Source organism: Entelurus aequoreus, linkage group LG06, assembly GCF_033978785.1.
Source record: "Entelurus aequoreus isolate RoL-2023_Sb linkage group LG06, RoL_Eaeq_v1.1, whole genome shotgun sequence".
Taxonomy (NCBI): Eukaryota; Metazoa; Chordata; class Actinopteri; order Syngnathiformes; family Syngnathidae; genus Entelurus; species Entelurus aequoreus.
In genome coordinates, this window is record NC_084736.1 from 47542077 (window position 1) to 47569032 (window position 26956).

The 26956-nt window shown below is 38.7% G+C and overlaps 2 protein-coding genes across 6 annotated transcripts in view; one reads left to right on the plus strand and one right to left on the minus strand.

Moving 5' to 3' along the window:
• Nucleotides 1-872: 872 nt before the first annotated feature.
• Nucleotides 873-6304, plus strand: LOC133652293 (uncharacterized). 2 transcript variants are annotated; one of them, XM_062050878.1, is made up of 2 exons: nt 873-5940; nt 6017-6304. In XM_062050878.1, exon 1 carries the CDS (start codon nt 2501-2503, stop codon nt 4817-4819), a length of 2319 nt encoding a protein of 772 aa, XP_061906862.1. In that variant the 5' UTR covers nt 873-2500; the 3' UTR covers nt 4820-5940; nt 6017-6304. The 2 variants fall into 2 exon arrangements, with proteins under 2 accessions (XP_061906862.1, XP_061906861.1); XM_062050877.1 differs by having other exon boundaries at nt 873-6076; nt 6156-6233.
• Nucleotides 6305-7300: 996 nt separating this feature from the next.
• kif2a (kinesin family member 2a) overlaps nt 7301-26956 on the minus strand; it is a 54594-nt gene continuing 34938 nt past the window's right edge. For 2 of the 4 annotated variants that reach the window (XM_062050879.1, XM_062050880.1), the window contains 13 exons: nt 23626-23788; nt 23457-23547; nt 23310-23373; nt 23150-23241; nt 20651-20793; nt 20363-20567; nt 17359-17469; nt 17222-17289; nt 16944-17069; nt 13897-14044; nt 12633-12734; nt 7624-7759; nt 7301-7557 (listed from right to left, as the gene is read on the minus strand). In XM_062050879.1, coding sequence (XP_061906863.1) covers nt 7472-7557; nt 7624-7759; nt 12633-12734; nt 13897-14044; nt 16944-17069; nt 17222-17289; nt 17359-17469; nt 20363-20567; nt 20651-20793; nt 23150-23241; nt 23310-23373; nt 23457-23547; nt 23626-23788 — 1535 coding nt within the window. In that variant the 3' untranslated portion in view covers nt 7301-7471. The remainder of the gene's footprint in view (nt 7558-7623; nt 7760-12632; nt 12735-13896; nt 14045-16943; nt 17070-17221; nt 17290-17358; nt 17470-20362; nt 20568-20650; nt 20794-23149; nt 23242-23309; nt 23374-23456; nt 23548-23625; nt 23789-26956) is intronic. The other 2 variants (XM_062050881.1, XM_062050882.1) reach the window with 1 other exon arrangement.

Here is a 26956-nt window from a genome sequence, read left to right on the forward strand (position 1 = left end):
GTGAATCAGCCTTTTCTGACATGAACTTCATCAAGAACAAACACAGAACACGCCTCACTGATGCACATCTGCAAGACTCACTCAGAGTTGCAGTGTCAAGTTACACACCAGAGTACAACACACTAGTTAACAGCATGCAATGCCAGGCTTCCCACTAACTGACAAAGAAACAGATAACAGATTTGGTGTCCAGTTCAAAGTGTGACATGATTTAAAAATTTGAGAGTTTACTTTTGTATTTTACATGAGTTATTATTTGTACAAACATGGTGCAAAGTAATTCATGATTTGTTAAAAAATGTTAGTGGCTAGCTAGTTAAAATGGGATATTGTGATTTCACAAGACTGTCTTAGAAGTGATCATTTGAAAATGTTCAATTTGAAAAATGTGCACTTAGAGAAAATATAAAAATAAAGTGTTGCATATTGATATTTATCTGTTTCTATATATATTTATTGTGAGAAATCATTAAGATGATCAGTGTTTCCACAAAGATAAATATAATTAATTATTAATAATAACAGAGTTAAAGGTAAATTGAGCAAATTGGCTACTTCTGGCAATTTATTTAAGTGTGTATCTAACTGGTAGCCCTTCGCATTAATCAGTACCCAAGAAGTAGCCCTTGGTTTCAAAAAGGTTGGTGACCCCTGATCTACAGTATAAGGTTATAAGAATGAGTAAAGTGGAAATTAAGAAAGGACAGTGCTAAAGGAAAAACAAGTGGTTTAAGTCAAGTTTAAAAGGTCCACTATAAGTTTCTACAGCATATTTGTCAAAAGTTACTTAATTTTTACTGTACCTTATTATTACCTCAAAGTGATGCATTGTTGTTGAATTAAGAGTTTTGTGCATTTTCCTTAAGGTCAAAACAGCATTTTAAGTTTCTAAAAGGACATTTATAAGTTAAAGTCCAACTAAGCGTATTTGAAGAAGTATTTTTGGAATTTAAACAGTGTTAACCAAACGCTAAATATGACTGACAAAGATAAAGAAGAGTTACCACTTAACGAAGTTGCAGAACATGATGAAGTGCAAGCTACAGAACAACAAACTGTTCGTAAAAGTGAAAGAGTAAGAACATTAACCGAAAAGGGTAAAGAGCTTCAAGAGGAGAAACTGAAGAGACTCCAACACAAATATGCAATTGTTTTTGAAAAATGGAGATATGAAGCAAGATTGAGCAGAGTAATGCTGAGAAAGGAAGCTTCAGAAAGTGAATTAAAGGAGTTAATCAATAACGTAAACATCACTTGTAAAGATGTGCAAGTCGTTTATGACCAGATACGTCAAATACAATCTCCTGAAGCAGACATTAGACGTAAAGTTGATGCATGCACGTCACTCTCCGGATTTATAGTCAACAGAGCTGAGAAATGGCTTGCAGGAGACATTGAGGATGACGAAGAATCGTGGCTAGATGTCGGATCATGCTTAGGATCTGAAAGTTCTAAATCAAGGTCAAAATCACAAAGGTCCAAAAGTGGTTCAGGACAATCCTGCTCACAAATAATAAAAAGAATGGAAGCTGAAGCTGAAGCAGCTGCATCTCAAGAAATACTAGCAGTAATCGACAAGCAAGAAAAGGAAACAGCTGAACTACAAAAATTGGAACTTGAGAACTTTGCAAGGCAACAAGCAATGGAAGAGCAGCGTAGAAAGATCGACCACTTGGAAGAAGTTAAGAAAATGAATGCTGCCAAAGCTCGCGTAAAGGTTTACGATGAAGTTGAAAGTACTGCTGAAAGTCGAAGTTTGTTACACAGTATTAAAGCAGCAAGTGAATCCCAAGCAATCCCTATCACACCAAGCACTCCCTTTCAAGCTATAAACACAACCCAAGTATTTCATGCTACAAGCCATGCGTTTGCTCCACACATTCAACAAACTCCTATCATACAAGCAAAGGCCACAAGTCAAACACTCAAAGCATCAAGTCCACCATTCATCCCTCAAGCCACTCAAGTTCAAACGGTTGTAACGCAACCACAGTCAAATTCTGATCTAGTTGGCATACTAGCAGAAGCAATAAGTGCAAATCGACTTCCAACTTCAGAACCGGCATTGTTCACTGGAGACCCACTGAAGTTCAAAGACTGGCAGTTGTCATTTGAAACATTAATTGAAAGAAAAAACATTCCCAAGAATGAGAAACTTTACTATCTCAGGAAGTATCTCGGTGGATCTGCAAAAAGAGCAGTAGAAGGATTCCTCCTAGTAGGAACAGATGAAGCATACGACTCAGCTTGGAAAGTGCTGGAAAAGCGTTTTGGAGATCTGTTCACCATAGGAAAATGCTTCAGAGACAAGCTTCATGGTTGGCCGAAAATAAGCTACAAAGATGGAAGTGAGTTAAGGGAATTTGCTGACTTTCTTGGAAGTTGTAAAGCTGCGATACCATACATAAAGGTACTAGAAGTTCTCAATGATTGTATGGAAATTCAGAGACTCTTGTTGAAACTTCCAGATTGGTTGACTACAAGATAGAACCGCACAGCCATGAAAATAAGACAAACAAATAATGGAGAGTATCCATCTTTCCGCACATTTGTAGAGTTTGTGACTATGGAAGCTGACTTAGCGTGCGATCCCATAGCCTCAATGCAAGCACTCAAAGGTTTGGACACAAGTAAACCCAAACATTCACGCAGTCAAGTCATTCAAGCAAAAACGCTTACTACAAACTCAAGTCACTCAACAAGCTCAGGTCACACAAATACTGTAACCTGTCTCCTCTGCAAAAGGAATGGCCACACGCTTGATAAATGTTTCAAGTTCATGGAAAAAATGGTTCAAGATCGTATCAAGTTTGCACAGACAGAAAAGCTGTGTTTCGGATGTTTAAAGACTGGACATCATTCAAAGAAGTGCGATAAAAGGAGCACATGTGAGAAATGTCAAAGGAGACATCTTACATGTCTGCATGACGACAAGTTCATGGAACGTAAACAGGCAACACCTGCAAACAGTGAGGATAACTCTCAAGACAAAGTAGACACTAAAGTCACAAAGGATGAAGACAAATCTACCGCAATCTCTAACAGGGTAACTCAAGACATCTCAAGCACGTTGACATCCTCTATACTACCTGTCTGGGTCTCATCCACAAACCACCCAGAAAAAGAAGTTCTAGTGTATGCGCTTCTTGACTCACAAAGCGATACATCTTTCATCTTGGATGAAGTAGCTCAAGATCTCAACACAGATAAAAGCAAAGCCAGTCTACGGCTATCTACTATGTCCGCCAAGTCAACAGTTATACCATGTGAGAAGCTGGTAAACCTTCAAGTCAGAGGATATAAGTGGAAAAAGAAAATCATATTACCACCAGTCTTTACTAGAGAGTTTATCCCAGTTAACAGGTCACATATCCCGACGTCTGAAACCACTTTGAAGTGGTCTCATATGGAAAAGCTAGCAGATAAGTTACCACCAATGCTCAAATGTGAAGTTGGTCTGCTTATCGGCTATAACTGTCAACAAGCCCTTCTACCAAGAGAAGTTCTTGCAGGCAAAGAAAACCAACCCTACGCACAGCTAACCGATCTCGGCTGGAGCATAGTTGGTTGCTCGTCTCAAGTCCACAATCACAATGATGCCATCGGCACAAGTCACAGAATCATTGTGCGTGAAGTAACTCCTGCGTCACAACCAGCAGTTGAACTCAAACATCTCGCATCTCAAGGTAAAGACAAGTTCAGCAAAGAGACTGTCAAGTTCATCCAAAGAGGTTTTTACGTTGATGATGGACTTGCTAGTGTAACGTCAACAACCGAAGCCATAAAACTGGTCGAAGAGTCAAGAGCACTTTGCAAGACAGGCAAACTCCATTTGCGTAAGTTTGTGTCAAACAATAAAGAAATGCTCAAAGCAATTCCCCAAGAAGAACAAGCTCAAGCCAAAGACCAAGACCTGGCTCTTGGAGAACCCCACGTTGAACGCGCACTCGGAGTACAATGGTGTATCGAGGCAGATGAATTCCAATTCAGAGTCCAAGTCAAAGACAACCCGTTGACAAGGAGAGGGGTGCTCTCGACAGTTGCATCAGTCTATGACCCCCTTGGGTTTGTCGCCCCATTCATACTGATTGGAAAGCAAATACTCCAAACGTTGTGCAAAGACAAAGTAAATTGGGACGACAATCTTCCAGACCACATTTTACCACGGTGGGAAGCATGGTTGAGAGACCTGCCCAATCTGGCAGCTCTGAAGATCCCACGAAGCTACTCAGAAGACATCAATGTTGTACAGTACGAGTTACATAACTTCTCAGACGCAAGCCTCGAAGGTTATGGCGCATGTTCATACCTCAGAACAATAAGTAAAGAAGGAAGAATCAGTTGTTCACTAGTCATGGGTAAAGCGAGAGTTACACCGACTAAACAAACGACCATCCCAAGACTCGAACTATCATCAGCCGTGACTTCAGTCCGCAACGCAGATGTAATCAAGCGAGAACTGGAAATTGAAAATCTCAAGGAATATTATTGGTCAGATTCACAAGTCGTATTGGCATACATATCCAACGATGCAAAAAGATTTCACACATTCGTCGCCAATCGAATCCAACGAATAAGACAAAGCACAAGTCCTGAAAAATGGCAGCACGTCAGCTCAGAAAACAATCCTGCTGATCATGCCTCAAGAGGTTTAAGCGCAACTCAGCTGAAAGAATCAAACTGGTTAAAAGGCCCAGATTTCCTTCGGAAACAAGATCTTCCAGTCAATGAGGAAATGGTGGGAGAGATCGAAGAAACGGATCCCGAACTCCGTAAAGGTCACACGCACACAACACAAAGGAAGCAAACCCAGTGCTAGAGCATTTACAGAAATTTTCCGATTGGTCAAGAGCAATAAAGGCCATCGCCAGACTCAAGAGATTCATCAAAGAATATAAAGGTATCCAACAAAGAACAAACAAAGTCACAGATCTTGAAGAGAGAAAAGATGCAGAAGTGTTCATCATCAAGCTAGTGCAAAGAGAAGCTTTCCCTGAGGAAATAAAGAAAATCAGATCTCAAAAGGAAAATTCTCTATACAAGCACAACAGACTAATACAGTTGAACGCTTTCCTGGACAAGTCAGATGTTCTCAGGGTGGGAGGAAGATTATCCCAATCAGCCTTACATGATGTGAAACACCCCGCAATTCTTCCCAAAGAATCTCACGTGTCAGCCCTACTCGTCAAACATTACCATGAACGTGTACATCACCAAGGAAGAGGCATGACTACAAATGAATTTCGTGCAAATGGAATATGGATCTTAGGATGTGGAAATGTTGTTTCATCGCACATCTACCGCTGTGTTAAGTGCAGAAAATACAGAAAAAATCTCCAACAGCGACAGAAATGGCAGAAAGTTTCAAGAAACCTGCAAGTAAATGATATTGTGATCATACAGGATGACAACGCTCCTAGATGTAAATGGAAACTAGCTCGAGTGATAGAAACTTTGGAAAGCCCAGACGGCAAAGTGCGAAAGGTGAAGTTGAAGACCAGTGAAACCACTTTTGACAAAGGTAAACCACTGACGAGACTGATATACCTAGAAAGACCTATTCACAAAGTCGTGACCCTACTTGAGACTGACTTACACAGTAAAACAGAGTCTAACCAGGATACTTCTTAGAAAATCACATTGAGAGACAATGAGTGATTTTGGTGGGAGTGTAAGTGTTGAAATTTACACTTAATATTTTTGTTTTAAGGGTTAATATTTTTTGTTGAAAATTATTATGGTTGTGAATTCATGTTACATTTTTTGTGAATAAGACACATTTTGTACTATTAAAAGGGGCAATTTATTTCCTATGTTACACCGCTATTCTCGCGAGGTTTGGTTTACTATTAAGAGACTGCGAGACCTGCATTCGCCCAGACCTGAAAAAGACTGAGCGAGCCATCAGCAGCAGCAAGAACATTTCGCTAGCTGAACAAGGTATTTTGTTATATTGTGTCGAATTGTTCTGTATATTTATAAAGTACATTGGTTTAATTATTGTACGCTTATTTAGTATGCACAAGACTGAAGTATTTGCTGCCCAAGAACCTCCGAAGTGGCAGGCGGCCACGAGGTAGCTATTTTGTTTAGCACTTTATTTTCCTGTGACTGAACTATGTCTAAAGCATTGTATTTCATGTCTTGTCCTGTAGTTTTCACGGCATAAACCCAAGTAAAGAGCCCGTCTTTAAGAAGCCGTGCCAGTGTTGTCATTTCGGAGCTACAGTGAATATTATGCTCTTCTAATTGTATTTATCAGGGGTGCCCACACTTTAGCAGGTGAGCAACTTTTTAAATGAACAACCTAACTCATATATATTGTATATATATATATATTTTTTTGCCGTTTTGTTCACATTTTAAAGGTGTACAAAATACAAGCATGTTTTTTAACACATAGAATCCATTCTTTCATTAAGACAATAAAAGTTGTTGTATTACCTGATTCTGATGACTTGCATTGATTGGAATCAGAGATTCACAGTAGTGCTGACAACTTCCACATTTTCGATGTTACATTGTGGAGGAGAAAGTCCTTTCTGTCAAATACCACATCAAAGTGGTTGATTTTTGGCATCTTATTTGTCCAGCTTCTATACTTTTTACACACTTTACAAGAAATACATTGACGGCAAACTCCGTAGCTTGCTAGCTTGTTTGCGCTAGCTTTTGGAGACTCTTATTGTGTTAGCACAGACAGGATGGAGCAGCACTTTTATTGTGAAGACAGGAACTGTGCGGTCAGTCTTTAGGCTTTTGACGGGAGGTACGGTTGAAATAAGTGTTTCTCCCCTTCATGACGGTCTTTTTTTCCTTCACACTGAGCTGGTATTTATAATTTTTACTTGTGAATCCTCAAACTGTTTCATGTAGTTTCAATATTTCAAGTAAGCAATCATGTTTCCCTGCACAAACACTGCAACATAAAAGTGGTCATCACTACATTTATTAGTTCCTCCTCCAGTTGTTTTTATTACAAAGTGTAAGGGGTGGAAAAATGGAAGTTAAGAAACTTGTCATGTGGAATGAAAATGGCACAAATTGAAGCAAACTATTTTTTGGGGAGTATTATTGTTACCCCCCACAGACAACTGCATACCAAGACATGGATATAGTGTGGTGCCAAATGATAGGTCAAAAAGCACAAGTGCACATGGATGGACATGATAGTAACCGGAATTCAAACTGTTTTTTTGGGTGGTAAAATGTCTTGAATCCAAAACATTCCATTGAATAGTACAAACGAGTATTAAAGAAAAAATAATTTAAGAATGGTGAAGGTACCATACATTCTCCATCAGAAAGAAAACAACTATTTTCCTTTATTTCCTGCCATCTTCTATTGATAAGGATCACAACCGCTGCAAATGTTTCAGCCTGTTCCAACATCAGTCCTTTTTTTTTTTTTTAAATTTGTGCTTTCACAGGCAAACATCTAGTGGTGGACTTCCTGCATCCTCATCAGTCTCTAAAGAGCACGTGGCCTCTTGGGGTCAATCTGCTTGCTGGCCTTCTCCTCCTCTTGGAGAGCACACCGGAAAGACTTCACTTTATCTGCAAGAAAGAACACAAAACAAAACAGGATCGTCTGGTGGTGTTTTGAAGTTGGGTCGGTCGAACCTCGAAGTTCGGTCAGGATGTCTATCTTCTGGTCCAAGATCTTCTCCAGCTGGGTGGCGTACGACTCCACGTCGTAGTCCACCTCTTCTGTCATCTCTAGCAGCACCTTCTCGTCCTCCAGCCACCTGATGGACTCCTGGCCAACAAAGCAGTGAGGATCCATGTAAGTAGGGATGTTGAGTGAGATCGATTAATAGAAATACTCATCACATGTATTAATGATAAATGATAAATGGCTTATACTTGTATAGCGCTTTTCTACCTTCAAGGTACTCAAAGCGCTTTGACAGTATTTCCACATTCATCCATTCTCACACACATTCACACACTGATGGCGGGAGCTGCCATGCAAGGCGCTAACCAGCAGCCATCAGGAGCAAGGGTGAAGTGTCTTGCCCAAGGACACAACAGACGTGACTAGGATGGTTGAAGGTGGGGATTGAACCCCAGTAACCAGCAACACTCCGATTGCTGACACGGCCACTCTACCAACTTCGCCACGCCGTCTTAACTTTACATTTATTTATTTAACAGTATCAATACAATATTTAAACTAGTTTCTTATTCTTTTACTACATACATATGTTTGCGCAACACAGTCAAATGGGTACACTGAAAATACATTTAAGTCCTTTTTGCCTTCAAAGTCCTCCTGTGTCCAAGGAATTATTCTGTGAATTTGTACACATTAACAAAAACATTTTTAATTTTTTAAGTTTATATAAATATCGACATAATCACTGTTGCGCGACCAGTCTTCCTCTCAGGGAATAACACACACTGGTCAATCCAAAGTTCTTTTGGATGACATATGTAGAGTAAAAAGGACCCCAGAGACAGAATGGTACTTGGCCAAGTTTTACTAAAGCTTTAGGAGACCAGCCCTTACAACGCAACAATAGCATCAGCAAGCGAGATCTAAACTCAAACAAAAAGTCAGCTTAAGTAGAGCGAAAATAGCCCCTCTCGCCCAAAAAGGAGCGGAGCTGCTTCTACAAAACAGAAAAGGAACTGGCCAAAACAGCTCCGTTAAAAGACAAAACAAATAGTTTACTAGCGGACATAAGATAAAAGCAAGGTCACGAGAAGACACACGGCATGGGAAAATACTAGCTGCTTTAAACATGACTATGGATTAAAAATAACACTTAAAAATCTCATTCTCACATCACCCTGGTATTGATCAATGTTGGAAGACGTGCCATTCAAAAGACTATTGTGAGATTTGTTTTTCACCGTTTTTTTTTTTTTTCAATCAAAGAAACAATAATTAGTATCAGTTAAATGATTAGATGTAGATCACAGTAATTTGATTTTCACAAATCTAATGATCTATTAGTGGGAACAATTCTGAAATATTAGCTATAATTGTATTTTCACTGTAAACATTCCATAAGGAAGTGCCTCATTTTCATGCTTTGGCAGTGACGTCAGTTTAATTTTGTTTTCACCGGAAAAAAACAACTATAGGGGAAAAAAGACACAATACAATCATTAATGAATGCAATGCATTAATGGATATAAAAAATAAATATAACTAGGGCATAATAAAAAGGTGAGTACAAAATGATACTACCATACCTAGTGTGTATGCTTGAACTACTACTCTTTACAATAATGAACCCAGAAAGTGAGTCCAAATAAAAATAAAATATAAACACACGCAAAAATAATTAAATATATTTCAATATGTAAAAAATATTTTACAAATATATTTTTTTATACATAAAGTTAATTAAACGTTAAGTTTACTTTAACTCTGACTCATTTTCTGGTCCAGTTGCCAGTTAGGTGGCACACACGTGCAGAGTGAGCAATTGACGAGGCTAAATTTGCATGTGCATAAAAAAACAGCTCAGAATTGGGACTCTGTTCTCATCGTTCAATTAAGAGCCGTTCAAAAAACTTGATTCGTTCGTAAACATCATCTCTATCACACACCAACAGTTGCTGTTATATTATCCTCTAGAACAGGGGTCACCAATGCGGTGCCCGTAAGGACCAGATGAGTAGCCCGCTGGCCTGTTTTAAAAATAGCTCAAATAGCAGCACTTACCAGTGAGATGCCTCTATTTTTTAAATTTTATTTATTTACTAGCAAGCTGGTCTCGCTTTGCCTGACATTTTTAATTCTAAGAGAGACAAAACTCAAATAGAATTTGAAAATCCAAAAAAATATTTTAAAGACTTGGTCTTCACTTGTTTAAATAAATTCATTAATGTGTTTTACTTTGCTTCTTATAACTTTCAGAAAGACAATTTTAGAGAAAAAATACAACCTTAAAAATGATTTTAGGATTTTTAAACACATACCTTTTAAATTCCTTCCTCTTCTTTCCTGACAATTTAAATCAATGTTAAAGTAATTTTTTTTATTATTATTGTAAAGAATAATAAATACATTTTAATTTAATTCTTCATTTTAGCTTCTGTTTTTTCGACAAAGAATATTTATGAAATATTTCTTCAAACTTATTATGATTAAAATTCAAAAAAATTATTCTGGCAAATCTAGAAAACCTGTAGAATCAAATTTAAATCTTATTTCAAAGTCTTTTGAATTTCTTTTAAAAATGTTGTTCTGGAAAATCTAGAAGAAATAATGATTTGTCTTTGTTAGAAATATAGCTTGGTCCAATTTGTTATATATTCTAACAAAGTGTAGATTGGATTTAAACCTATTTAAAATATGTCATCAAAATTCTAAAATTAATTTTAATCAGGAAAAATTACTAATGATGTTCCATAACATTTTTTCAAAAAGATTCGCATTAGCTAGTTTTTCTATTCTTTTTTTCGGTTGAATTTTGAATTTTAAAGAGTCGAAATTGAAGATAAACTGTTTCAAAATTTAATTGTCATTTTTTTCGTGTTTTTTCCTTTTTTAAACCGTTCAATTAAGTGTTCATATCATTAATTATTAATAATAACTTAGAGTTAAAGGTAAATTGAGCAAATTGGCTATTTCTGGCAATTTATTTAAGTGTGTATCAAACTGGTAGCCCTTCGCATTAATCAGTACCCAAGAAGTAGCTCTTGGTTTCAAAAAGGTTGGTGACCCCTGCTCTAGAACATGGGTGTCAAACTCTGGCCCGCGTGCCACATTTGGCCCGCCATGTAAGTTCATTTGGCCCTTGAGGCAATATCAAATTAACATTAGAGCTGGCCCGCAGGTATTATACAGTGGCGGTGCCGCTGTAACACCGCATTCACCGCTAATACTCATGCTTGCCAACCCTCCCAATTTTTCCGGGAGACTCCCGAATTTCAGTGCCCCTCCCGAAAATCTCCCAGGGCAACCATTCTCCCGAATTTCTCCCGATTTCCACCCGGACAACATTATTGGGGGCGTGCTTTAAAGGCACTGCCTTCAACGTCCTCTACAACATGTCGCCACACCCGCTTTTCCTCCATACAAACAGCGTGCCGGCCCAGTCACATAATATATGCGGCTTTTACACACAAGTGAATGCAAGGCATACTTGATCAACAGCCATACAGGTCACACTAAGGGTAGCCGTATAAACAACTTTAACACTGTTACAAATATGCGCCACACTGTGAACCCACACCAAACAAGAATGACAAAACACATTTCGGGAGAACATCCGCACCTTAACACAACAGAGCAAATACCCAGAACCCCTTGCAGCACTAACTCTTCCGGGACGCTACAATATACAACCCCACTACCACCAAACCCGCCCCCGTCCACCAAGTTAATGTTGATATTTACCTTAGAAGGCTGCAAATAGAAAAGAGGCATTCAGTTTTTTATTTAAATTGTATTTAATATACCATTGATGTTTTTTCGTTTGTTTTTTGAAAGTTGATTTTGCACTATTAAGTTATATAAGCGTTGCTTGTTCCATATTCAGTGTTAAAGCAAATCAGTGTAGCAAACTGAGCAATAATTAACGTTTTATTCATGCACTTTCTCTTGCTACTTCAAGGCTTGAATGTTTGATTCATTCATTATTGTTATTTTATTTTCAAATTTATTTATTAGCCTGTGGAAAAAGTTTATTTTGATATTTACCTCAGAAGGCTGCAAATAGAAAAGAGGCATTCTATTTTTATTAAAATTGTATTTGATATGCCATTGATATTTTTTGATTATTATTATTATTTGAAACTCGATTTCGCATGTCACTATAAAGTTATATAAGCCTTGCTTGTTCAATATTCAATGCAAAACTTGTTCAAGGTTCGTTTGTTCAACCTTGGCCCGCGGCTTTATTCAGTTTTAAATTTTGGCCCACTTTTTATTTGAGTTTGACACTCCTGATCTAGAAATTCCTGTTACAACCTGCTTACTTCTTGCTGTAACGTTGTTCCAGCCACACTTTTTTAACTTAACTAAGCATTCATTATTGGTGTTGTTTTGTTTCATTATTGTTGTTTCATGCGATCTTAGCTAGCATGCTGGCTCCTTAGCACTACATCAGGGGTGTCAAACTCAAATACAGAGTGGGCCAAAATTTAAAACTGAACAAAGCCGCTGGCCAAGGTTGAACAAATTAACCTTTTAATAGGGACCCAAACAAGTTTTGCATTGAATATTGAACAAGCAAGGCTTATATAACTTTATAGTGACATGCAAAATCGAGTTCGTATTAAATGTTACATTTTTTAAATGAGACACTTTGTTCCGTATTGTTTACAAATAAATTCTGTATTCTTAGATGTTTTTATGTATTGTTTTGTATTACATAAAAATGACTATAAACAAAACTAAACAAAACATGGCAACAGTGACAGTGACATAATCTTTGTGCAAGTGTAGACAGATCGTGTAGCGATACTCCTGCTTGCTCTCGGTGTGACATTAGCCTCAGCCTCCAGTGATAATAATACTTGATAATGATCCCTCAGATACCAAGAAATGCAGTTTATTTATTTTTAATTTAAAATCAGCCATACTGATCGGTGGCTGATGGATGGGCACATCCCTACATGTGAGTATTTGTCCTAGAAGAGCATCATATAAAGAGTATACATATTTGAACCTGGAAAACAGCACGATGATCCTCCAAGACTTGCTCCTCCATCTCCACCAACTGAGATACAGCCTCGTGGAAGGAGAAGAGCTGCGGGGACACCTCCTCCTCCTGGCAAAAAAACAAGAGAACACAATTATATACCATATTGTCCCAAATATTAGACCATCCCCAAGTTTTTAAACATGCCCAAAGACATAATTTCATATTTTATTAAAGTGACACACAAGGGACACACTATCACTTCTTGTGTTTCATGAAAGCTTCAGTATCGTTTGACTCATCACTACTTGTTGACTAGCTATGTACTTCCTGCGCGTAGTAGTTGTAGTAAACTGCGACTGAAGCCGCCCACATTGTTGTTGCAGCTGGAACTAACGATTTGTTACTTTTATTGTCGAAAGGTGACCTGTTCGACCCCTGAACCAGTCAAGGCAGATGAGGGGTGGGAAAGAGAACCAGGAAATTGACTAAAAAAGCAGACCAATCACAGCTTTGTGGTCTGCTTCGCCACTGATAAAAAGCTAAATTATTTTTAGAGTCAGTCACGCAAGTGTATTACCTTAATGATTCATGCTCCCTGGGGCTGGCAGCACTCATGCAGCCCCAGACCATGAATGATGCTGCCAACACCATGCTTGATAGGTAACAACTACTTGTTTGCAATTCCAGCTATTTGTGTTTTGTGTCATTTTCAATGTAGTATATCTATACTGCGCTACAAGTTGTACATTGACTACTCTAAAGTACAGTGGAACCTTGATTTACTAACCCCTCGTTGTACAAACCTTTCGATTTACGAACCACAGACCGTGGGCCGGATTTTGCACTGGTCTGCTCTTCTGGGACTATTGCCTGATTACATTTGTACGTTGATTACACAGACAAGTACGGACTCGCACGGAGCTGGGAAAAAACTTCTGTCTATGCAGCTCCTTGTGCTTGGAATATGTTACAAAGAGACTGGAAGCTGACTGAATTTGTATCCTTAAATGCTTATAAATCTAAACTTGAGAACATTTGAAGCAGCCTCAGTTATCTGCAACTGTTTTATTTGATGTCCATCCTGTCACTTTAATGTGAATGTCATTTTATGTGTACCTCCTTGAAAAACAGGTATTTGATATCAGTGGGATTTTTTTTCCTGGTTAAATTTACTAACACTGTTCAAGAACCAGTTGCTCGTAAATGGAGGTTCCAATGTATATCCAAGTTTCATTTCTGTAGTGTACCTTGAGAGTGGGATATTGCTATTACTACTGTAAGTACTCACATTCTGCTCACAGAGCAGTTTGAGGTCGTCTCTCTGTGGAGAACTGTTCTGCCACTCCTCTTCTAAAAAGTCCAGCTGGTTGACAACATGGATGTTAGCACGGCCTCCCTCCATCACCTGGTTGGTGTCCACGGTGAGCTCCTTCACCCTAAAGGCAGAAAAGCACTGACTGAGCCACAGGGCAGATCCACTCTGACAGTGAAAGTTAGCCAAGTGGGGGCTGGAAACATAATGAAAGCAGTGACATCATGCATGCAGAAGGATGGTTGGTTTGTTCATACATTTGGACATGTGCATTTCACAGTTAAACATGTGATAAAAGTGGTAATGTGCACCAAATAGCAAGATGTATGGGCAGAAACTTAGGGGGAAATACAAGTGGAAGTCAATCATGTCATGCAGATGAAAAGAGCAAGCTGGACGTGAAAGGATGCTTATGAATATGACTCCACTCACTTGCCAAAACATTAGGCACACCTGCACAATTTAAAAAATGCTGCGTCTGTACTTGACAGTGGTGTGGAAGTGCCCTGCATCATACTGAGGTTCATTTTCATTCAGTCAGTATTAAACACATAATTGATACCATTAATAGAGAGTTTTGAAAATAAAATAAATGAAAACAACTGATGGCATTTGTGTGATTTACATAAATTACAGTAGTTTTTTTCCCACTGTTTTCATTTTTATTGTGTGTAATTTGATGGATAACTTGCTTTGAATTCATAAGTCAAGTAAATAATTTAGTGTCTATTTTTATTTTACCAATATAAAATTTGAATATTTGTTGCATTGTTACATTAAGATAACGTTTTTGATGCATGCAGTATATAAATACAGTACAGGCCAAAACTTTGGACACAACTTCTCTTTCAATGTGTTTTCTTTATTTTCATGTAGATTGTAGATTGTCACTGAAGGTATCAAAACTCGCAACACACTCTTGGCAATCTCTCGATGAGCTTCAAGCACACCTGTGAAGTGAAAACCATTTCAGGTGATTACCTCTTGAAGCTCATCGAGAGAATGCCAAGAGTGTGCAAAGCAGTAATCAGAGCAAAGTGTGGCTATTTTGAAGAAATTATAATATAAAACATGTTTTCAGTTATTTCACTTTTTTTTGTTAAGTACATAACTCCACATGTGTTCATTCATAGTTTTGATGCCTCCAGTGGCAATCTACAATGTAAATAGTCATGAAAATAAAGAAAACACACTGAATGAGAAGGTGTGTCCAAACTTTTGGTCTGTACTATACATATTTTTTGGTCAAAATAGGGCTGGATAAAAATACAAAGTACTTAATATGTATTATTTCCGGGCTTGCACGGGCCAAATCAGGCCCTCTGAAATTGGGTTTGACACCTGTGTTTTAATACATTAACATTTTTTGGGATTTTTATGAATAAAATAGAATACCAATAAATTATTTTGTTATTAGATGACATTGTGTGATTTTTGTAAAAGAAAAAAAAGCTGCAGATATTAAAGTTCAGCTGTTGCAAAATTATTTTCAAATAGGTTTCAAAAAATTATTTAAAAATCTTTTTGCATCAAATAACATTGAGTCATAAAGAAATGCAATTGCATGTGGTGTCAAAATACAAAAAACATTTCGTTCTTTTAAACCATATAAAAAATTATGACTTTGACACTTGTGGTATACAGCAGTGTTTCTCAACCATAGGGCCCTGGAACCATTGGTGGGCTGCGAGCGCCTTCTAGAGGGCCGCCAAAAAGTCTGTTTCACAGCTGTGGTGACAATATCAAACAAACAAACAGAAGTCTGCAGCTAAAGTTATGTTTTTTAAGCGCAAAAAATATGAATAAAGTGGTAAAGCTGTTTTTATTTACACTTTAATTCTATTGAGTTTATGTATATATATATATACACTACCGTTCAAAAGTTTGGGGTCACATTGAAATGTCCTTATTTTTGAAGGAAAAGCACTGTACTTTTCAATGAAGATAACTTTAAACTAGTCTTAACTTTAAAGAAATACACTCTATACATTGCTAATGTGGTAAATGACTATTCTAGCTGCAAATGTCTGGTTTTTGGTGCAATATCTACATAGGTGTATAGAGGCCCATTTCCAAAAACTATCACTCCAGTGTTCTAATGGTACAATGTGTTTGCTCATTGGCTCAGAAGGCTAATTGAAGATTAGAAAACCCTTGTGCAATCATGTTCACACATCTGAAAACAGTTTAGCTCGTTACAGAAGCTACAAAACTGACCTTCCTTTGAGCAGATTGAGTTTCTGGAGCATCACATTTGTGGGGTCAATTAAACGCTCAAAATGGCCAGAAAAAGAGAACTTTCAGCTGAAACTCGACAGTCTATTCTTGTTCTTAGAAATTAAGGCTATTCCACAAAATTGTTTGGGTGACCCCAAACTTTTGAATGGTAGTGTATATATATATATATATATATATATATATATATATATATATATATATATATATATATATACACACATATATATATACATACATACATACATACATACATACATATATATACATACATACATATATATATATATATATACATATATATATATATATATATTTTATTAGTTATTAATTTTAGTTAGCACTGTGTAAATGTATTTTTTTCCAGTTTTTGGAAGTCACTTCTTTTGCAGTATATTGAATTATTTATTTTGTAATCAGCCTGACCTAAACCTTGATAAGAATCTTTGCTATTAACACATTCTTTCATATAATTTGACAATCTTTGTCTGGTTAAACTGTTAAGTAGGTTTAATATAATTATTGAACACGATTAAAACAAAAGTAAGACTTCTAATTCAGTGTTAATATTTGCATGGGCCCCGGTCCCAGAGGTCAAAAAGGTTAAGGTATACAGTATAACTTAAGGGGAAAATATTAACTATATAAAGAGCGCTCATTATGATAGCAAACACAATAATACTGTTGATACATCCCTTATTGTGCACATGTACCTAATGTAATGGCTTTACCAGTGTGTTTTACATGTGTGTGTGTGTGGTGCAGTGCTTTGGGGGGAAGCGCTCGACCTGCCGGGGGGAGTAGCAGCAAAGTCATCAAAGTCAAAGGTATTGGTGGGGGAGTGCTCAGGGCGACTCCCCTGACCACCTTGAGAGAAGGGGATGTCTGACGGACTAATTCCAAACTCCTTCACTCTACACCACAGCATAGAGGAGCAGCGTGGGAGAGGCGGGGAGAATAAAAAGGAGAGACACAAGAGAGTCAGACAAGAGCAGGAAGCAAGGTTCACTATAAAGATCAGCTACTATCCGTTTCTATTGCAACAACACACTCAACATATTAGCACCTGTTGGCGTAGCGCAGCGTGTTGAGGGTATTCTCGCAGGATGTCATGCCGGGGGAGATTGTTGCAATCTGCCCACATGGAGATAAGATTATTCAGATGAAAAGAAGCGCAGACATAAAAACAGAAAACCGACTCACCATGCACGTGCGTGAATTTTCACCGATGAAGGAGTCTCGTAGGACCTGCGTGAGCTTACTAGCTCGGAATGGAGTGTGTGGTTTGTTACGGCCCAGAGCCCTGATGCACTCCTGAAACCAGCGAGGGAACATGTACTCTCGCGGTGTCACATATCAATCATGCACAGTCGTTTATCACTACAGCAGGGGTGCCCATTATGTCGATCGCGTGCTACCGGTCGATCCCGGAGGGTGTGTCAGTCGATCGGCAGCCAGGCATTAAAAAAAAAAATAGACCTAAAAATTAGCGATCATCCATCTTCACCAAGACGTCACTTTCGTCATTTGATTGACATTTACGGCACCCGAGGGTCTTGTGAGATGACGCTGGCTGCTGAGAGATCATTATTAAGAAAAAATTACCGACAGGAAGGCGAGAAATACTTTTTATTTTAACACTCTCCCGCTGTACCTGCTGTCAAAACTCTAAAGACTGACCGCACAGTTCCTGTCTTCACAATAGAAGAGCTGCTCTATCCTGCCTGCGCTGACAAAATAAGAGTCTCAGAAAGCTGGCGTGCACAAGCTAGCAAGCTATGGAGTTTGCCGCCAATGCATTTCTTGTAAAGGAGAAGAGTATGGAAGCGGGACAAATAAGATGCCAAAAACCAACCACTTTCATGTTGAATTGGACCGAAAGGTCCAATACAACATTTGAAAATGTCGACATTATCATCACTAATGTGGACGTTATCATCACTACTGTCTGATTCCAATCAATGCAAGTCATCAGAATCAGGTAATACACCAACTTATATTCTTGTCTTCATGAAAGAAAGGAATCTATGTGTTAAACATGCTTGTATTATCATTAAACACCTTTAACTTGTTAACAAAAATGTCTTTCATAAATAAATATACATATAAATATATATATATATATATATATATATATATATGAATGAGGTAGATCCCCCCTTGGTCAATTAAAAAGTAGCTCGCCTGCAGAAAAAGTGTGGGCACCCCTGCATTAAATAAACAACACTGCTCAGTATTCCCCTGTGCATTAAAAGCTTAAAACATTTACTTGTTAGTAAAGCTGCCAAATGGCTTAAAAGCTATTTCCTCACACATATTGCAGCATCTTGCAAAAACAATATATCTGTTATCTAAGTGATAATAGAAACATTTTAAAACAGGCTACAAAGGCACCTATGTGAAGTTGGCCCCCGTTATCATTACACATATTTAAAAGTAACACTGCCAATCGTTTGTGCTGTAAACATTTTTGCTTGTGCCGTTATGGTTTGTAAGTTATTCTAAAATACATTTCTGACTAATGACATCATTCAGTGCCCCCACCTTGTCAAAACCACCCCAAACGTTGTTTGTGCCGCAACATTTCTTTGTAACTATTACAGTTTCTATGCAATGGAGCTGATTATGAGTAATAAAACTATATTAGTTACACAAAAGCGTTTTGCAGCACAAAACGTTTGGAGAGATTCTGACAATAACATGTTGATAACGTAAAAAACATTAACATTAAAACTAGAAAAAAACTAATTGACAAAAAATGTTGGCAACACAATGAATGGGAGAAGTTTGGGGATGTTTTCACATAGTTGGAAGACTGGTTATGAATAATAACACGTGAATCACAAAAACTATAAAACGTTAACATAAAAACTAGAGAAAAAAGCACAAACGAATGGGGAAAAGTTTATAAAACCTTAATAACAAAAACATTTTCAGCAAAGACGTACACAATAGGGACAAGTTCAGGGAGATTTTGACATATCGAAAAGCGCTAAATAAATCGAATCCATTATTGTTGTTACTATTATTAACATTAGAAACTAAATCGTATTTTCTGGACTATAAGCCACTACTTGTTTCCTAAGCTTTGTGAAGTGAAGTGAATTTATATTTATATAGCGCTTTTCTCTAGTGACTCAAAGCGCTTTTACATAGTGAAACCCAATATCTAAGTTACATTTAAACCAGTGTGGGTGGCACTGGGAGCAGGTGGGTAAAGTGTCTTGCCCAAGGACACAACAGCAGTGACTAGGATGGCGGAAGCGGGGATCGAACCTAGAACCCTCAAGTTGCTGGCACGGCCACTCTACCAACCGAGCTATGACCGCCCCATGGCTTATACAAAGGATGTATGGATTTTTCTTCACCAAAGGCTAAATTATGGACTAATGAAACAATGCACTAAAATGATCCACTTTGAGAAAGTGTTCAAAATAAAGTACAAGGAAGAATAATCCTGATAAACATCTTGAACCTTTTAAAAAAAAAAAGACAAAATCTTATTAATCTCATAAAGGATGAACAAAGACATCAATGACTTTTCTGTTTTGTTCGATCAGACGTTTTACTGCCTTGTTACAGGCAGTTTGGAAACAATTAATGTGTGTAAATAAACATGTAAAGAATATTTCTGTGTAAATAACTCATTTCACAATGTATATATATGTGCGACTTATAGTCCGGTGCGGCTAATATATGGGGGTGGGAGGGTTCTGAAAAAATGTAATGGGTTGGTACGGCTTATAGTCTGGAAAATACGGTAGTGATTAGACAAAAAAGTTTCTGCAGCACAAATGTAGCACAGACGAATGGGACATGTTTGTGGGGATTTTGACAAGGTAGGGGAGTGGTTATGAATCATAAAACAATAATAAAATAAAAACTATAATAGACAATTGCAGCACAAACAATTGGGACAAGTTTGGGGTGGTTTTGACAAGATGGGGGGGTGAATGACATTACTAGTCAGAAAATGTCTTTTTGAATAACTTGTAACTGTAAAGGCACAAATGATTTTTTTTACAACACAAGTGAATGGCAGTGTTATTTTAATATTTGCAATGATAAGTGGCGCCACATTTCGCACAGGCTCCTAGTTCAGCTGCTGATTTATGTGTTAACATATTGCGTCTGAAAAATAAAACTGTGACACCCTTGTAGTGACATGGATAAGAACCAATCTATTTCCACTTCCTTTCCAACAAACCTTGAGGGCGAGCAGGCTTTTGTTAATCTCCGCTCCCTCTAAGCGAGTCTGGCGGTCGGCGCTGGAAGTATCGGCGCCTCTCTCATTTCCGGCCAAGTCGATGAGGGAGAACTTGCCGTGCATCTTGCCCTTCCGCCGAAGAATGATCTGGAAGACAGCGTGGCTGCGAGACGAGTGAGCGTTGGCAGATGTCTGCCCCGATGTCCTGGGAGAAGGAAACACTCACATGTAATATGATGCCCATGGTCTTATTGTGCACAGTCCATGTACATTTGCATGTCTGCGTACCTGCAGCTGTTGCCCACTTCTATGAGTCTCAATACATCCTCTGTACCCTTTACCACCTCCTCCTGAAGCCCCACAACTTGCACTTGTTGTTTCTTGTCCTCCAGCACCCTCAGTTTGGCTTTGCGATTGAGCAGGTCAAACACCTTATCACAAAAGTACACAGTGAACACTAGTTAGCTTTGAAATGAAAATAGAAACACCATACGACAGAAAAATGTGTGCGTTTCGGCCTTGTTCTATACACTATAATAATTCTGCCCACGTTAATCAACATTAAACTGCCTCCAGTTGTTGCTCAGATTAAATAAAATGACAAAACTTTTCTTCTACATATAAAAACTGTAACATTAAACAATTTCAAGTCAACTCATCATGCTTAATTTATTACAGCATTTGGGAAGCCTGTAGTTGATTTTTATTATGTAAATGTTATATTTTTATCAACATGTGATAGCAGGGACCCTGCCATTCAAAACTAGGCTGCTGCATTACTAATGATTAATGTAACTATAGCTGTAAAAATGGTACAATAGCAAAAGGAGAGACTATTCATCCCTGAACACCATGGAGTTCATGTAGGCTTAATGATGCAGTTACATTATTATATCAACTATCAGAGACAGAAACTATTCATTTAACATAATGTCCTTTTTTGCTGCTTCAACACAGCTCAATCAACACAGAAGAAGGTAAAGTAAAATAACAGACAGACAGGGCTTTGCTGTCCGTAACACACACACCACAAAATGAGCTAACGTTACGCTAAAAGCGAATTAGCCTTCACCTCAAGCCAGGACTGCGAGCGAGCTGAGCTGCCTTTTATATTTCTAGAAGGTCAACGGGCTCATAGTGATGTTACTAGTAGTTGACTGGGAGGTGTTTATTATAATTTGGGGAGTGTCCGCTGCCTGATGCTTACCTGCTAAACGCTAAGCACTGACTACATACGCTCTGAATACGCACTGCTGATTGGCTGTTACCGCTCTGAATACGCACTGCTGATTGGCTGTTACCGCTCTGTTTGTAACCAATCAGATGGTTGTGTGGATGGGACAATGCTGGGTGCTGTGTAGAGTACTGACAGAGACAGAGGCAGAAGGAAGCGGAGGCGGCTACTTAATATGTTCGTGTGGAAACTCGTTTGGTACACCTCCGAACCGAACCGAAACCCCCGTACCGAAACGGTTCATACAAATACACGTACCGTTACACCCCTACTGTGTGCGCATTTTAGAAGCAGTCCTGCAGTGCATTAACCTGACTCTCGCCAGATCATTGTAGTTCGCTGAGCTCCACACAAGGATCTGGGATTGAGGGCAATGCAAACTCCTTCAAGATAGCAAAAAATATTGAATCAATCAGGATCGCCGGGCGGGATTTCATAGATGTGACGTAGCGCCGAAGCGACTGTTTGATTCAAACAACGGCGGCACACAGCGAGGAGTCGTGGGCTGACATTGATTCTGCTATTGCAACTGTTTTGTCGAATCTATCAAATATTAATTCTTTAAAAGATGAACAGAGAACAGTTTTGAAGGCATTTATTGGTGGCTAACTTTTCGCTGTCGTTATCCAATATGTCGGCTGTTCTGTTTTGGATTTCCCAGCGTCGCTGTCATCAGCGTCACGAGTTGATTTCGATGTCAGTGGTTGAAGTAGCATGTCATTCAAGATAACGAACAAGTGGTTTATCCAATCACATACAATTATTTTTTTACAAGGCCCCGCCTTCTGAAATACATCTCCTATTGAGAAGTCCCAGATCCTTGTGTGGAGCTCAGCAAACTACAATGATCTGGCAAGAGTCAGGTTAGCAGTGCATCCCCATTGACACCACTTTTTTTTTTCCTCATCACTGAAGGTGCATGAGAGGAAGCCTGCAATTACTGTGCTCAAGAAGCAAAAAATGCATATTTGAAGGCATTTTGTTAGTAATATATTTTCTATGTGAAAAAACAAACGTCATTAAAAAATATATTAAATTACACCAAAACACATACATTTAATTTGTTTTAATCAACCCCTTAAGTCATCTAACAGCTGCAAAATTATAAAAGGATGTTACTGAATAGACAATGTGTTTTTTATTTCCGACTGTCCAAATACGATTCTCGCTCTATTGTGTGTTTTTGCAGCGCGAGCACTCCGTGTGCTTAACTGTGTCAGTTAGCAAGCACTTTTTAAACGTGCTAAACAAAACGCAAAATACTAATCCCAAAACGGTGATAAGTGTGGATAAATCAAATTGCGTGTGCTAAATACTTATATTTGCATTTTCTCCTCCAAGTATTGTGGGCATTTTGATGATCAGCATATATTTTGCATACTAATAAAAACAGACGCAAAATGGATTGCACGCCTTATTCTGCTTAAAGACAACATCCACTTTGCGTGTGCTATCAAGTTTGCATGTGTTTTAGTACAAGTAAACCTTTAGTAAATCAGGCCCTAAGTGTGCAGAGCATATTAAAACATAAGCTATAATCTGGTTTTGCTCACCTTTCCACTGTAGATTTCAAAGAAGGTTGCGTACACTTGTAGTTCTAATTTCTTGTAATTGGGTTTCTTCAACATGAGAAATACATCCCGAGCTGGGCAACAATTAAAAGAATAAGTTAAAATTCCATTTTTAATCCCAATCAATAGCTACATGACTTACCAGCCAGTGCATAGATTCCTTTAGAACAGTCTTGGTTTTTTCCAGAAAAATCTCCACCCATTGTCTAAAATGCACACAGGCTTTTTAGGGCATGAAAAAGGAATGGATCTCTGATTTGTTTTGTAGACTTTATTGCACATAACTCACATGAGTTTTACCACTTCCTGTTTGGCCATAGGCAAAGCAAGTGGCCATGCCCCTCTCAAATATGGTCTCTACTAAAGGTCTTGCTGTGAACCTTCAGGAGGATGGACACTTCATTAAGTACACCCACATTATACAGACGAATATATCAGCACCAGTGGACCAAACCAACCTGTAAACCATCTCGTTACTGGTGGCGTCATCGAAGGCGTAGTCGAAGCGGAAGGTCTGATTCTCCAAGAAGCGCGTCAGGTCCACCTTCTGCTTAGGTTCATGCACCATCACCACATCCTTACTGGGGATTGTGATCACATCTAAATCCTTCATGGTGAGTTCTGAAACCAAGCCCAAGGGAGTCGGTCAGTGGCTTGTCATGTCAACATAGCTAGGGCTGCAATGAATACTTTAAATAATCAACAATAAAACATTGTCAGCTATTTGTAGAGATGTCCGATAATATCGGCCTACCGATATTATCGGCCAATAAATGCTTTAAAATGTAATATCGAAAATTATCGGTATCGGTTTCAAAAAGTAAAATAAATGACTTTTTAAAACGCCGCTGTACGGATAAGTACAGAGCAGTTGCGTCTCCCAGTCAGCAGCCCCTCCCCTCTCCCACACACAACACAGGAGTTGCAGCACGACTGCAGCACGAGAGGTTTACTGGAGACGATTGATGATCATCAAACCGCCGCGAGCAGAGCACAACAACAAGAGTATGTTGTTGCCGGTGCTGTAGCCGTGGCTAACAAGCGAGCTCGCTCTGTGACTGACTAACGACACCATGTCTATGGTTTGGGATTATTTTAAAGTGTCTCTGACGGATAAAAAACTGGCAATTTGCAATGACTGCAAAAAGTTGGTTATGTGAGGAGGAACCAAGACGTCTTCCTTTAATACTAGCAATTTGATCTCCCACCTCTTCAAGAATCATAAGGAGATACACAATGAATACAAGCGGAAGATGGATGAAAAGCAAACACCGAAAAAAGTAGTACCACAGTTGTCGCTTAAAGACTCCGCTGAGAAAAAACAATAATACAACAAAAAACACCCCAAGGCGAAAGCCCACGTTGTGGTCAGGGACAACGCACGCAAAATGGCAAAAGCTACGGTGGAGTTTGGTGTGGCTAGTCTGCCCTGCATGGCGCACACTTTGCAGTTTGCAGTGAACGGAGGTGCCCTGTCTCAACGTAGCATTTCAGAAGCTCTGGCTGACTGGTAGGCCACTTCAAGCACTCACCACTAGCTTGCAGCACTTTAGTGTTACTTATACACAAACGTTAGAGCAGGGCAGATTGAGCCCAGTTTATAATTTCCTGTTATACAGTATGCCAGGCAGTCTTGCACTAAAGAAGGACTGTGTTATTGTTTACTTTATTACTCTAGTATACTCTGGACTGAAGCTGTGTGCCTTCATTGTTTTTGTAGCTGTTGTTTTGAGGCACGCTTAAAAAAATAAAAATAATAATGCACTTTGTGAAAGTCAAAGTATAGTATTTCCCATAGTTGTAGTGGGTATCAGGATTATCTCAGGGAGAGCATGTCCCAAATTCCAAGCAGCTGTTTTGAGGCATGTTAAAAAAAAAAAAAGCACTTTGTGACTTCAATAATGAATATGTCAGTGCCATGTTGGCATTTTTTTCCATAACTTGAGTTGATTTATTTTAGAAAAACGTGTTACATTGTTTAATGCTTCCAGCGGGGCATTACAAAAGAATTAGGCATAACAATGTGTTAATTCCACGACTGTATATATCGGTTGATATCGGAATCGGTAATTAAGAGTTGGACAATATCGGCAAAAAAGCCATTATCGGACATCTCTAATTATTTGTTATTGTCACTTATTAAATTAAGCACGACACTTACACGTAGTTAACACCTCAGTGACTTGTCATCTTCAACATCACCACCGCCATGGAATAGTTAGCTAACGCTTTAACTATATGGCAAGGCTACAATTATTCTTGACGCATTGACCCTGCAACTTATAAAATGGTACGGCTAATTTATTTCTAGTTTTTTTTACGCTAATTTAAATTATGTTTTTTGTTCAATAGTTTTTATTAAACCCAAGCAGAGGTCTGGTATTGTTTGGGCTATAACGCCATCTTTTGGATGAGTTTGCTCACTGCAGGTGCTGCGAGTTGAAAAAGTACTTCCTGTTTTGCCTTAAACCGAAAGTAAAATCGTCCATAGCGTTTCTGCTCAAAAGGATTCCTTGTTCATTTTAGCAACGTTTATAAGTTTCACAATTTGACTAAAACCAATTCATACTTACTAAACCGTCCCATGTGTGATGTCTGTAGGAGTGTTTTCATGCATATTGTACGTGCCATCGTAATGTAATGACGCTAGCGTCGTTAGCTTTGGCTAATATGCTAACACATTTAGAAATGTCTGTTAGTACTATTACCGTATTTTTCGGAGTATAAGTCGCTCCGGAGTATAAGTCGCACCGGCTGAAAATGCATAAAAAGAAAGAAAAAAACATAAGTCGCACTGGAGTATAAGTCGCATTTTTGGGGGAAATGTATTTGATAAAACCCAACACCAAGAATAGACATTTGAAAGGCAATTTAAAATAAATAAAGAATAGTGAACAACAGGCTGAATAAGTGCACGTTATATGATGCATAAATAACCAACTGAGAATGTGCATTATGGTAAGAGTCATTCAAATAACTATAACATATAGAACATGCTATACGTTTACCAAACAATCTGTCACTCGTAATCGCTAAATCCGATTAAATCTTATACGTCTAGTCCATGGGTGTCAAACTCTGGCCCGCGGGTGTAATTTCACTTGGCCCTTGAGGCGATATCAAATTAACACTAGAGCTGGCCCGCCGATTATATACACAGCGGCGGTGCCGCGGTAACACCGCATTCACCGCTAATTCTCATACTTGCCAGCCCTCCCGGGAGACTCCCAAATTTCAGTGCCCCTCCCGAAAATCATCACGTCCGCTTTTCACCCAATCCAACGAGTGCTGGCTCAGTCACATAATATGTGCGGGTTCTGCACGCACACACAAGTGAATGCAATGCATACTTGATCAACAGCGATACAGGTTACACTGAGGGTGACCGTATAAACTTTAACACTGTTAGAAATATACGCCACACTGTGAATCCACACCAAACAAGAATGACAAACACATTTTAAGAGAACATCCGCACCGTAACACAACATAAACACAACAGAACAAATACCCAGAACACCTTGCAGCCCTAACTCTTCCGGGCTGCAATATACACCCCCGCTACCACCAAACCCAGCCCCCCCAACCCCGCCCACCTCAACCGTCGCACGGAAGGGGACGGGGGGTTTGGTGGTAGTGGGGGTGTATATTGCAGCCCGGAAGAGTTATGGCTGCATGGGATTCTGGTATTTGTTCTGTTGTTTATGTTGTGTTACGGTGCGGATGTTTTCCCGAAATGTGTTTGTCATTCTTGTGTGGCGCATATTTCCAACAGTGTTAAAGTTGTTT

What these genes read in the sequence shown, in the direction of transcription:
- LOC133652293 (XM_062050878.1), top strand. Translation starts at nt 2,501, where the DNA reads ATGAAAATAAGACAAACAAATAATGGAGAGTATCCATCTTTCCGCACA.